Genomic DNA, 12,766 nt, shown 5'->3' on the forward strand with positions numbered 1-12,766 from the left:
ACATACATCCATGGCAGTTCTGGCACTAGTCTCTTAAACAAACGGCTACCTACCAGCTTCTGGTTTGGCTACTTACACATATCCTATCATGACATCCTGCCATGCATAATCAGGCCATCAAAGCAGAGGAAAAACAGTGATTTCCTTACCTCCCGACCTTACCTATCTAATCCCATCCATCTATTCCAAATGCTTTGCCGGCATTGGGCATGGAGTGACATGGCAAATTCGTGGAGGATCAAGCCTGGCGATTACTGGGAACCATATCTCCCCTCCCGTTATTATTTTCCCCGGTCCGTTCCCAATCCTCACTTGTTCTCTTCTTTCCCATGATAAGAGCATATGATATGCTCCGAGAGGTGAACAAAAAAATAACACAAATAAATACAACAGAAAGAAAAGGTCAGAATTCGCTGTACCTTGGTGTGGTGGGTGGGTTGAGTTGGATGCTTTCTGCAAAGAAACATGGTGATAGCTTGATGACTGTCCACTGAGGCTGACAAATGCAAGACTGTGGACAAAGCTTGCTGTTTGTAAGACGATGCCCAGAAAGATCAGTCAAAACATAGACAATAACTTCCGATAGAAAGCGAACCCTGACTTTGACCGAGAGTGTGGGTGACAATATTACAATGGTCGATACACAAACCCATACCCGTCTTGGTGGCCTTGCAGGCAGATCCATGGGGGCTGAGCTTGTTTCCTGTGAGATATACTGGCGGCTTACCCCGTTGTCGAGGGAAGGGGGATGCGAGAGAGGGAAGATGTGAAAGTATCGGAATACCCACCACAAGACATTAAGCCTTGTCAAGAGCTAAGAGTAGCGGCGCAGCTTTCTGGGAGTCTCAGGCTCACGCTTGATGTAGGGTTCATGCGGGCGAGCTTGCGGGCGATAGGCAAGATTGGGCTGATCCCGATGAGCAGATGAATTGCTCTCACGCGGCGGCTTTCGGTCCTCATCGTCGTCTTCCTTCTAGTACCGGCGAAGTTTTCTGGGATCCTCGTAACCACCGCCTTCGTACGCACGCTTCCGGGACTCGTCGTGATCTCTCGGTCTGTCGTAATCGCGGCCACCGCTGCCACCATTGTACCCACCATGGTCTCCGCGAGGTCGAACAGGCTCCATGTTGCTTCCGGATTGGCGAGGGTTGCGATCGCGGAAACCGCCGCCAGATCTGTCATCATATGAGCGTGAACCGCCATCGCGACCTCCATACCCACCACCACTACCACCGCCACCACCACCACTACTACCACCACCAGGCCCATCACGACGACCATCGCGATTGTCACGACCACCAAATCCTCCACCGGGTCCGCTCGGCGCGTTGGGGGGACCGCCAAAACCGCGATCACCACCACCAAAGCCGCGGTCACCACCTCCAGCACGACCACCGCCAAAACCACCTCCGCGGAAACCACGATCACCACCGCCGAACCCGCCAGGACCGCCTCTGAATCCACGGTCACGCCCTCCCCTAAAACCACCGCCGAAGCCGCCACGGAAACCACCACCACCAAACCCGCTGGGACCCATCGGTCTAGGCATCGCGGCCTTAGTATAGCCTCTGCCACCCAACCCGCCACCGAGACGGCGAGGCTTCCAACCCTTGACTGTGCGACCTCTCTCCACATCAACCTTGACACGGCGGTCTCTAATTCGGAGGCCATCACACTGATCTAAAGCAGCTATTTCAAGCATGCGCCAAAGGCGCATTTGTTAGTCACGCCTTACCACGGGAAAAGAGTTACCTTGAAGGCAGTATAAACGATGCGGAGGGAAAAGAAGGAAAGGGGATGCTGTTGCGAGGCAGGCATTCTTGAGCGCCGTGACTCCTGAACACAAGCACCCGTCGAACATGATGATGAAGGATGGTTTGAATGTGGGCAATATTACCTCTCATGTCTTTCTCTCGCTCGTACACAACAAACGCGTAGCCGCGGTGCGGCTTTGGCTTCTTGTTGGGCTTCTCATGGGCATGGGTGTCGCGGACAATGCGGATCTGTTTGCTCTAGGTCAGCATACGTTTTGTTTCCTCGTGGGAGTATAGTAGATAGCAACATACACGCTCAATGGGGCCAAAGCGGCCAAACTCGCGCTCAAGGTCCTTTTCATCGGCATTGTAGTCAAGACGCGCCACAATCAGCGTCTTGAAGGCATCGCCACGGATGTTGGGGTCCTCGTTTGGCTTGTCTAAACATCAGTTAGCAAGCTGTAACAATAAAACCCATGGGCGAGGTGGCCGACAGTTGAGGGGACCCTCGGTCAGGAGCTTCTCAAGAGCTTCCTTCTTCTCGCGTTGCTTGCGGTCGCGCGCCTCGAGCCAGCTTTCGGTCGGGGTGTATGGGATCTCCTTGTATTCCTCCATGGCTGGGAGAAAGTCGGCAACACCAGAGATTGTCGCTGTCTTTCGCTGCTCGGGGGCCTTATCGCAGGGCGGCACCCATCGCAGAGGTGGGCGCGGCGTGAAGAGCGCCAGCAAATTGGGCGGGAGTCGGTCGGTCATCGCTGCGACGACTGAGGTGGTTGTTGTTTTGTTGTTGTGATTCCTTCTCGGCGAAAATCACAAAAGCGGGTCTTTTGGAGAATATCAACCCAGAGTCCCAGCTTGGTCAATGGAATCGGCAAGCGCAGTGTTTCCCGTTGCGCTGAAAGAGATGATAAATATTATGACAAGTCGCGTGAGAGTTGAAATGGGGATTTGAAAAACGCAACAAGCTGCCTTCTTGTCAACGTCCTCAAAAAATGTGAACCGTGCACCACCCACGTCCACCCAATCACAACCCGTTTCCCACCCAAATCCCCCCACTTATTTTTCCCAGGGTCACTTTTCTGCCGACCTGCCCCGAGTCGCAATCAATTCCGACCAGAAGGTGATGCTCTTCTCGCTGCGAAGACGACGTCGGCGACCATGGCGGTAAAAGCACTTCATGCGATCTCCCAAGGCCGGGTATGTCCCCTTTCCCTCTATTTCCCCCCCTCCTACCCACAACTAACCTTCCCAACAGAACGGCGTAGGAGCCTTCATCCTCCAATGCAAAAGGATAGACCTCCACTACTGCGACTGGGCCGGTAGCTCTCGAGGCATGAAGTACGTCCCTTCCCCCCTCCCCTTGCCTTCCCCCATATACTAACCCCCCCCCAGCGGCTTCATCAAATCCCTCCTCCCCAAATTCGCCGCCGCCCACCCTGAAATCGAATTCACCGTCTCCCCCCGCCCCGCCAAACACCCCGTCGCCATCGGCCACTACATCAACGGCCGCTCCAAGCCCATCTGCGTCCGCAACATGGAGCCCTACGAGATCCTGAAGAAGCTCGAGCTCCTCCGCGACGCCAGCGGTGAGAAGCTCAAAAAGGTCACCAAGCCCGTCCGGTCCATCAACGAGTCCGTCAGAGGGATCTGGTCCCCGTACCACGGCAACGGTATGCCTTTGTAAATTACTTTGTGTGTGGTTGCTGTGGCGGGTTGGGAATGGGAAATGGGTGCATGTATGAAAGATATATCACAATGGCAACGGCGTATATGGGCTGATTGGTTTGGACTCTTCTTCTGGAAAAAGCCCAAATATGTACAAAAACGATACCATTATCCAAACCGGGAGATGCATACTGGGTTCAAATTTATGATTTTATGCGTTTACTCTTCACTCCGTGTGCAACTGTCGACCCATGTTCCCTAGTCGTTCAATGCTCTGTACTTTTACATGACTGAATAACACACATTGAACGCATAGAACATGATAGAATAGGGTCTGAAACAAACACAATACATTAATGCCTTGGCAGGACGACGTCATGTGTCTTTGTGCCTTCAATACATGTAAATTTTATCCTAAATATATACGTTGAGGTATCAATAGGATTATAGAAACGATGGATAGGCATAGTTCTACCCTGAAAAGACCTATTATGGCGAGGCCAAACACCGATGGAGTCTTCAAGCACCATTATCAGGTTGGGCAGGCCTCTCACGTGCCTTGGCAAGTATTTAGACAGTTAAAATTGGTATTTGTCATAGAGTAGGTAGAGTAGCGGTCTTTCATCACACTCATCTATATCCTCGCCAGCTCCTTTTTAGTCCTAAAAATCCCGTATAAGCCCACGCTAATTCCCAATAAAACGGACAGTGCCGCGCGCTCACTGGTTGGAGTTGATGATGTCGACGACTGTTGATAATTGTCAGCGTAAAATTTCCCCGCGATGAACAGGAGTAACTTACACTCGGGCTTCAAGCTGGCACCGCCAACAAGGAAACCATCAATATCCGGCTGCTTAGCCAAGTCCTTGCTGTTCTTAGCAGTGACCGAGCCACCATACAAAATACGGGTCTCGTCAGCAACAGCGTCGGAAACCTTGGCCTTGAGCCACTTGCGGATAGCAGCATGCACCTCCTGGGCCTGCTCGGTGGTGGCAACCTTGCCAGTACCAATAGCCCAGATGGGCTCATAGGCAATGACAATCTTCTTCCAGTCATCCCCAGAGAGCTTGGCGGCAAGAGCAGCGAGCTGCTTCTCGACAACAGCAACAGTGTTGCCAGCCTCGCGCTCCTCAAGGGACTCGCCGCAGCACCAAATCACGCTGAGACCACCGTCAATGGCAGCCTTGGTCTTGTCGGCGACATTCTCGTCAGACTCGCCGCCGGCTCTGCGCTCCGAGTGGCCGGTAATGGTCCAGTTCAGGCCGAGATCCTTAAGCTGGGAGACCGAGACCTCGCCGGTGTGGGCGCCGTTGGGCTTGGCGTAGACGTTCTGGGCCGAGACGGAGACGGTGCTGGCAGTGACGGCATCGACGGCGATGGGGAGGTAGAGGTGGGATGGGGCGATGACGACCTCTACGGCAGGGATTAGCTAACTTCGCAAACGGAGAGCGCGTGTCAGCAAAGACAAAAGCAGTGACATACCAACGTTGGGGTCCAATTGAGCCTCGTTGAGGTTCTTGATGATGGCCTTGATGGACTCCTTGGTGCCATTCCTATGTGTGGTCCGATCAGTCTCCGAGCTCTCTCTCTCGCACCGCGGGGTTTTGGGGGATATGGCGGGGTAGTTGAACCTACATCTTGAAGTTGCCGCCGACGAAGAACTTGCGAGCCATGTTGGGCGATTGTTGTGTATTGACTACTGGCGTCTGGATATAAAGTGTAGCTTGATGCAAAGAAAAATGCGTCTTTTAGGGTATCTTGAGAGTGCTGTGGTTGTTGAGGGAGCGTGGTTGAGAGCTGACGGGAGGTGAGGGTATTTGAAGCTAAGCTTGACAAGGGGGGGGGGGGTCAGGATCGTCTGAAGGTGGGATGGAACCCGGGCGGGATGCTTGGAAGCTGCGGGGGCCCTTGGTGCAAGAACCAGCTCCAAACAGCCCACCACGCCGTGGACGAGCAATTCAGGAGCGTTGTACATCATTTCATCGGCAGGAACCAGCAGATACGGATGCTAGATAGATTCTGATCTGAGGACCATTGGATTCCATGGAGGCATCACCATCCCATATCTCATACCCATTAACCATATATCAGCGGTCTCTACATGGCTTTGATGGTTTGAGGTCCTTCAATACCTGGTATTTTGTCCCCTGTGTGCTCACTCCCGTTACGTCCGCGTTCCCCCCATTACCGGCAGGGTCTCACGAAAAGTTGATGTCACACGGGATGAGCCTTTTGAAGTCCATAGTGTTGGGAACATGCAGCCAAATATATTTTTGGTGTCATCTCTATTATGTACGCACGGCACTCGCTGCCGCATATGTTATCTGACCGAGCTCTTGCCTCTCAACCTCTCACCAACCAGCTGGTCTGCTTTCTACTTTTCCGTGTGATTGCCATGAGTCCTCCGGCTTTAGCAAAACCAGGAGCGTCATGGTATTCCGTCATCACCGGTGCCAAGAACTCATTCTAGTCTCCGTTACTGGACACCGGCTATTGGGTCTCCACAACGGCCGGACAAGACCGGACTACCGGTTCGTTGCCCTGCCGGGTCCTCCATCCATATGTCAAGCATGTCAACCTGCCTCAACTTTTGTCCCCTTCGCCGCCGTGCTTTGATTTAGCGCCTGAAACCTGGTCTCCGCTGAGGTGTCCGGTTTCTTTTGAGAAGAGCCTCCTTCGCGTTGAGAGACTGCTTCTTGGCCTTGGGCGCAAGTTTCTCGCTGCCTCGTTTTACCTCGACGCGATACACGGTAGATCCCACCCGTTGATCGCGAAGAAGCTTGGGTCCACGGAGAAGTGCAGCCACCTGGTCTACCTTTCTCCTCTTGTTGTTTGCGCCAGAATTATCTTCATGAGACTCATCGTCCTCGTCATCGGACTCCAAAAGGTCCAGAGGTAAAAGTTTAGGCACCTCCCGCTTCCTCTTTTCAACCGGAGCTGGCGTTGGCTCTTCCAGCTCATCCTCCGAGTCAGCTTCCACAACCGGCTTCTTGACCTGCTTTCTCTCCTTAGCCTGCTGCTTGAGGAACGCATCACGCTCTTGTCTCTTCCGCTTTGCGGCAGCTTCTTGTCTGTGTATAAAGTTAGCAAGTCGAACATTCTGTAAAATTGAGGTGTGACATACTCTTCAACAGCTTTCGCAGCAGCTTCAGCAGCCTTGGTGGTCTGAGCTTCAGCAACGCGCGTCGAAACAGCCTCTGGGGCCTCGTCATCCGACTCGTCCTCTGATTCCTCCTCATCTTCTTCCTTGGCAGCTTCCTCCTTCGCAGTCTCGGCCTTGATCTGGAGCTCCAAGGGGTTTCTCCTTGGTGCCTCGCTGGGGGTGACAAAATCCTCCTGGTCACTGTCGTTGAATGTGATGTGTCTGCGCTCCATTGGTGTCTTAAAAACCTCGTGGCCGCTCTCCTCTCCGCTCTCATCATCACCGCTAGCCTTTTTCCGCAACAAGGATGATGATGGCAGTGGAATCTCAATGCTGACATGCTTGTGCTTAACTGAGCCAGTCCCCTTGGACCGGAGAGTCATTTTTGAGCTTAACGGTGTGGAGCTCATGTCTTGTTGTGGCTGATTCTCAGTCTTGTCTGTCTTGTACTTGATGCCGACGACCTTTAGGAGCGGTTGCTCATAATCACCTGTGTGAGCTGGCTTCTCCTGTGGCGCGTTTTCGACAGATGGGATTTGCTGAGGCTTAGTCTCGACCGTCTCTGGCTCAGAGTCTGATGATAACTCAATGACATCAGCCACAGGTTTGGCGGCCTGCTTGGTGTTGGTCGTTTCCCGTGCCATTTTCTTTTCAATGCCAAGATTGTGATTTTGAGTGGTGGCTGAAGTGAGTTTGACGTTGGCTGGGTTTATCTCAGAAGGTAAGTTTTCTGGCCGTCCAGGGTGGTTTGATCTGGAAATCAATCTCGTCAAAAGATGGGTGTATAAAAAGGCGAAACGTCGAGGGTGAGGTTGTTGCTGTTTATTGAAGGAATTAGTTCTTGGAAAGGAAGCAGACAGCCGTTCACACTCTAAACTTTTTTTCCTTTGCTCGCTGGCACCTGATTGGTCAGCTTTCTCCTGTCTGGTGGACCCACATTTCCGGACCCCTGCTTCATAACTAATGATGAACTTCTCAACACCACGACACAACCACTGTTACTATTTGCAGCTCCTGTTGTGCTTGTCTCTCATTTTAAGAGATTTGGGTTGTTTTCCAATTTTTCTTGCTTACAATAGAATACAAGTTCTTCATCACCACTACCTAAACTCACCAGCCCCATTGAAGCTCACTCACTCACCATGGCTCTGCCCGTTACATCCATTATGATGCCACGAGCCTTTCTAGCAGCGGCAAGACCATTACAGCGGATACTAGTTGGGGCTTCTAGCCGGACACATATACCACCGCTTCCCAGACACCATACACAACAAGTTCGCCTGATTCGATACCGCCTAGCTAAGCGGGAGGATGCCAATCCAAAACTTCTTTTCACAGGCGAGGACATCCCTTCACTGGATGTATGGGATCGTTTAAGTGAAAGGGCGATCGCTCGACGGATTCCCCCAGAAATTACCTCTGAGCAGATGTATGAAGCGGTACGCTCATACTGTTCCATTGCAATTCACAATAACGACTCCTGGCAGCCAAGGTTACAAAGTGGTATGCATCTCAAGAGAAGAAGCTACAAGCAAATACTAACACCCCACCACAGAATTTGGAATCGAGCCCATCGTGCTTCATTACGCAGCCATCAGCCTCTCGCCCCTAAGCGATCACAAACTATGCATCCACATGCTATCTACCGCCTCCTCCCTAGGCTACCACCCCTCCACCGTCTCCGTGATGTTCTTCCTCTCCCAAATAAGCGACTTCTTCAACGCCCGTCTCAAGCCACCCTTCCGCGACATCAGCGCCCGCTTCAGGCTCCTCTCCCGAACCAGCAGAGACCCCGACATCCTCACCGTCCAAGGCCTCATCGCTCTGCGAGAAGACGACCAAGACGCCGCGCTTCGTTTCTTCGAGCAGGCCGTCATCGCCGCTGAGAAGGGCACCGGTATCCTGCCCCCCCTCGTACCAGGCGACTTCGTCTCCGATGGGGACACCAAGGAAGTCCCCGGCCGCCCCCTCCGGTTCTCCTACGAAAAGTCCTGCTACTACAACCTGGGTCGGCTCTACAGGAGAAAGGGTCAGACTGCAAAGGCACGCGATGCGTTCGTCATCGCCGCCGCAGACCTCCGACATATCCCCGCGCTTGTTGATCATGCGAGAATGGTAGAGTTGGGGCAAACAGCCGAGGAGAACAAGTACAGGGAGGTTTTGCTGGTATCAGGCGCCAAGATGGGCAACGTTAAGGCGTTCAGGCAGATGGTGGTGGATTTGTTGATCAAGTATGAGAATCCGGAGAAATACAGCCCCAAGGAGTTCAAGGAGGATCCTGTTGATGTGAGGGTGATCTGGGAGTGGTGCATTCTTACGCTGGGCCTTGGTCGGACAAGCGGCCCGTTCGCGTTTGCCGATAAGGACGAGTTTGAGCTGGTTCACAACGCTATCAGGGGCAACCGGGCCAGGATGAGTCTGGTCGAGCAGGATGCAGAGACTGAGGAGGTGACATTGGCCATTTGGGTCTACCCTTCTAAAATAGCAAACTTGGGGAACCTTACCGGGGAACCTGAGAGATTTGATATCACAATATAAGTCTTACTACCTTCCACATCTGATGATGCCTTGTCTTTTTGCTTTCAATCTCTTTCATGTTCAACTCCAAACGCCATGCTTTGAAGACCACATCTCACCGGACAAGACATCGCCTCCGATCATAATCTGCCAGCAATTTTCATTTTCTCAACCACTCAACACCTATCCCCACGGTCCTCATCATCAAAATCGTCCCGATCGCTTCCGCCTCTCCTCTCTGGGTACCTGTCCCGACTAATGCTCCGCTCCCTGTACCTATCCCGGCCACCATCCCGCCCTTTCGGTATCTCCTGACTGACACTCCGCTCCCTATACCTGTCCCGGCTAACACTCCTCTCTCTATACCTCTCCCGACTACCACTCCGCTCCCTATACCGCTCTCCACTCGGGCTCCTCTCCCGGTACCTCTCCCGACTATCCTCCCTTTCCCTCTCACCACCCCTCTCCTTCCTCCTCTCCCTCTCCCTCGGCGGAGCCCTATCTCTCACAGCCTCCTCCTCCTGTCTCACCACCCCCTCACCCATACCCCCTCTCTTCCTCTCCTCCTGCCTCCTCCAATGCCCCCCCTCCTCATAATCCTTACTAATTCTCAACGCCTGCCTCAACCGTTCACTCTCCTTCATCTTGGCATCTGCCAATTCATGAACCTGAAAACTCTTGATATTCCTCCTCGGCCCTACCCCAGTCCCCCCTCCCTTCTCCGCCTCTTTCTTCAGTTTCTCTCTTAGCTCGTCACATTTCTCGTCGATTTGCTCCTCTGTCAATTCCCCTGCTTCTTCAAGTTCGTCGCGGAGAGCAAAGACCTTGACTTCAATCTGTCGTTTGCGGTCGTGGTCGAGGAGGCCTTGGTCGGGTTTGCGTTGGGTTTGGAGGGAGGAAGTTGGGGGAGGGGGGCGGGAGTAGGGGTTGAGGCGGGAGGATTGGTGGTGGTGGGGGTGGGCGAGGTTGCGCTGGACGTAGCCTGATGTGCCTGAGCCGCGGGGAGTGGAGAGGCCTACGTTGTCGGACATTGTGAGGGTTGTGTTGGGTTGAGGTTGTTGGTTGAGAGAAGGGGGAAAGAGATGCGGCTCGAGACGCGACTTGGTGGTTGTGAAGGCGGTGAAGGCTTTCGAGAAAGATACTTTTGGGAATTATGAAAGGTTAAAGTCCCCGGTGAGTCGTGGGTAATTCCAAATTGAATCTGAGCTCCTCAGTATCGTATCTCAATTAGAAACGGTCGAGAGGATCGTTTGGTTGACGAAAAGGAGCTTTTCAGTCTCAAGCTGACGTTGAAAGCACCCTGAGCTTTGCGATCTTGGCGGCCGGCAGAAAACCGGCAGCGTTAGCGCGATGCGGGGCGCGTTGAGCACACCCCTGTCAATTGGCGATGTCATGTCAGTGACTCAACCCCACCATGTCCTATCAAAAAGTAAATGCGACTGAGGGGCAACCCATCTTTTGAGGACGCATTTGGAGATTTGGAGAATCTCATGCATCTATGACTCTAACGAGTGACTTGATTTGACACTCGAAAGCTATAACATTGAACCCACAACCTTTCAACCATCAAACATTTTCAGGCCATTTTCTTCTGTCCACCCACGGCTGGTCTACTAAACAACCAACGTCATGCCCGCCATCGAAGGAAAGCCGGCGCAACCGGTCGCAAACCAGGATGACGAAATCATCTTCCCTCCTGTCACCAGGGAACACATCCTTCACTGTTCTTACGATTACTGGTTCCCAAAGTTCGCATACCACACCATTAAAGCTGTCCAGGTTCCAGAAATTAACAACGGCGCCTAGATATCGCACATCCTGTATCCGTTCCGAAATCATCCCCCTCACCCCCGACTTCGTCTCCTACATCCACGAAGACGGCATAGTCCTAGCCGACGACCCCTCCTCCGATCCCAACCAGGAGCAAGACGAAGACGACGACTGGGAACCAACCAACCCCTCCTCCGACTTCCCACCACCCCCCCGCGACCCCCGCGATGAATCCGGCTCCGAAGAAGACGACGATGACGAACCCACCACCGCCCGCCTTCCCCCAAACCAACGCTTCCCCGAACTCCACCAGAAAATCGAGAGCACCATCGCCCAACTCGGCGGCTCCGTAGCCCCCAAGCTCAACTGGTCCTCCCCACGAGATGCCACTTGGATCTCCCGGCACCCCAACACAATAAAGTGCACCTCGGCCAACGACATTTACATCCTCCTCAAGTCCTCCTCTTTCATCTCGCACGACCTCGACCACGCCTTTGACGACTGCGCCCCTACTACCACCTCCCAGTCATTGCCACCATTTCAGCCCGTCTTGGTTCTGAGGAGTTACTTCAACATTTTGCCGTCGTTGGAATTCAGGTGTTTTGTCAAGGACAGAAACCTGGTGGCTATCACGCAGCGCGACCCGAACTACTACCCCTTTTTGAGGAGTCTGCGGCCGCATATTGTGTCTCGAATCAGGGAGTTGTTTACAAAGAGGTTGAAGTTTACGTTTCCGGAGGCGGACTTTTCGTTTGATGTTTATATTCCTGAGGCGTCCTACGATGATGAGGTCAATCGCTTAGGGAGGGCCAGGCTGATTGATATTAACCCCTGGGCTCCAAGGACGGATACTATTCTTTTTGGGTGGGATGAGTTGCTTGAGATTAATGTTAAAAGGCCGGTTATTGGGGGGCCGATGTCGACGCAGGAGCAGGATGGGAGTGAGGTGGAGAGTGAAAGTGATGATGAGGATGGTGAGGAGGAGGATAGGCCGGAGTTGAGGTTGGTGGAGAAGGATGATCCGGCCGCGTATAACTTCTCGAGCCCGGCGTTTTCGGCGCATAAGTTGCCGAAGGATGTGGTGGATGCTAGTCAGGCTGGGGAGGGGGGGGGGATGAGGGAGTTGGCGGAGACTTTGAGGGAGTTTGAGAGGGGAAGGAGGGAGGGGGTTCAGCAGGGAGGGCAGGGGAGGGTGGAGGAGGTGACGGACGAGCCGCGGGAGCAAGCAGGCGGGTCGGTGTAAATTTGAAGGGGAGTGGACGAGTTCAATCTTCTTTGATTTTCTACTTGAGGCACAATCACGAGGGTGAATGAAAAGTGGTGCAGTCGTCGACCCACAAAACTTCAGGTACATGTTCATTAGAACAAGGGCAGGGATCTTTTTGGGGGAAATTTTAGCGTGAAGAATGTCAGGTCCCAGTCCAAAGACACGACAAATCGGGTCATTGACATATGTCACGCATTGCCCTCGCTATCAACATTTGATGCAGAGCGTTTTGGGAAATATTTTAGCGTGAAAGAAGGAGATGTTCAGCCGATTATTCTCATGTCTCGGTCCCCTGTGGACAGAGAGGCTCAGAAGGTGTAAGATCTCGGGAGAGGAAGACACACCCAAAGCTCAAGAAGCAGTGGAAACTATCAATCCAGCAAGGTAAGGCAACGGGCCCCAGAGAAATAGGTGAGTGAAACAAGAAGTCAAAAGAAGGGGGCCGAATTGAACCCAGAGGAGGATGTAGAATGCAACTCAGCAACAAAGGCTAGACACCAAAACGTTCAGCGAATAAGAACCGCATTACACCGGATTGGTTTGAGATATGGTTATCCCATTAGGAAGTATTTTAGCGTGAACGACGGAGATAGCCATCCAAGTCATCACAAATAGGTCATGATCGTAACACAGCATATGCAACGTTCCCAC

The 12,766-nt window shown here is 52.9% G+C and overlaps 7 protein-coding genes across 7 annotated transcripts; 3 read left to right on the forward strand and 4 right to left on the reverse strand.

Moving 5' to 3' along the window:
* Positions 1-3: 3 nt before the first annotated feature.
* QC762_707800 (uncharacterized protein) lies at positions 4-2,883 on the reverse strand. The gene is made up of 4 exons (XM_062893622.1): positions 2,249-2,883; positions 2,067-2,194; positions 1,898-2,003; positions 4-1,689 (listed from the first exon to the last, which is right to left on the reverse strand). Exons 1-4 carry the CDS (start codon positions 2,505-2,507, stop codon positions 974-976), a joined length of 1,209 nt encoding a protein of 402 aa, XP_062739454.1. The 5' UTR covers positions 2,508-2,883; the 3' UTR covers positions 4-973.
* Positions 2,796-3,644, forward strand: MRPL51 (39S ribosomal protein L51, mitochondrial). The gene is made up of 3 exons (XM_062893623.1): positions 2,796-2,951; positions 3,010-3,092; positions 3,147-3,644. Exons 1-3 carry the CDS (start codon positions 2,913-2,915, stop codon positions 3,436-3,438), a joined length of 414 nt encoding a protein of 137 aa, XP_062739455.1. The 5' UTR covers positions 2,796-2,912; the 3' UTR covers positions 3,439-3,644.
* Positions 3,645-4,003: 359 nt separating this feature from the next.
* On the reverse strand, positions 4,004-5,306 carry TPI1 (triosephosphate isomerase). Its single transcript, XM_062893624.1, has 4 exons — positions 5,055-5,306; positions 4,902-4,972; positions 4,221-4,832; positions 4,004-4,167 (listed from the first exon to the last, which is right to left on the reverse strand). Exons 1-4 carry the CDS (start codon positions 5,090-5,092, stop codon positions 4,139-4,141), a joined length of 750 nt encoding a protein of 249 aa, XP_062739456.1. The 5' UTR covers positions 5,093-5,306; the 3' UTR covers positions 4,004-4,138.
* A 359-nt stretch (positions 5,307-5,665) lies between these two features.
* Positions 5,666-7,726, reverse strand: QC762_707830 (uncharacterized protein; the record flags this gene model as incomplete). Its single annotated transcript, XM_062893625.1, has 3 exons — positions 5,666-6,490; positions 6,544-7,556; positions 7,703-7,726. 3 exons carry the CDS (start codon positions 7,724-7,726, stop codon positions 6,037-6,039), a joined length of 1,491 nt encoding a protein of 496 aa, XP_062739457.1. The 3' UTR covers positions 5,666-6,036.
* On the forward strand, positions 7,530-9,117 carry QC762_707835 (uncharacterized protein). The gene is made up of 2 exons (XM_062893626.1): positions 7,530-8,064; positions 8,117-9,117. Exons 1-2 carry the CDS (start codon positions 7,704-7,706, stop codon positions 9,097-9,099), a joined length of 1,344 nt encoding a protein of 447 aa, XP_062739458.1. The 5' UTR covers positions 7,530-7,703; the 3' UTR covers positions 9,100-9,117.
* A 137-nt stretch (positions 9,118-9,254) lies between these two features.
* On the reverse strand, positions 9,255-10,109 carry CWC21 (RNA-splicing factor; the record flags this gene model as incomplete). Its single annotated transcript, XM_062893627.1, has 1 exon — positions 9,255-10,109. One exon carries the CDS (start codon positions 10,107-10,109, stop codon positions 9,255-9,257), a length of 855 nt encoding a protein of 284 aa, XP_062739459.1.
* A 392-nt stretch (positions 10,110-10,501) lies between these two features.
* On the forward strand, positions 10,502-12,447 carry QC762_707850 (uncharacterized protein). Its single transcript, XM_062893628.1, has 2 exons — positions 10,502-10,826; positions 10,885-12,447. Exons 1-2 carry the CDS (start codon positions 10,708-10,710, stop codon positions 12,089-12,091), a joined length of 1,326 nt encoding a protein of 441 aa, XP_062739460.1. The 5' UTR covers positions 10,502-10,707; the 3' UTR covers positions 12,092-12,447.
* Positions 12,448-12,766: the final 319 nt, after the last annotated feature.

Source organism: Podospora pseudocomata, chromosome 7, assembly GCF_035222375.1.
Source record: "Podospora pseudocomata strain CBS 415.72m chromosome 7, whole genome shotgun sequence".
NCBI lineage: Eukaryota > Fungi > Ascomycota > Sordariomycetes > Sordariales > Podosporaceae > Podospora > Podospora pseudocomata.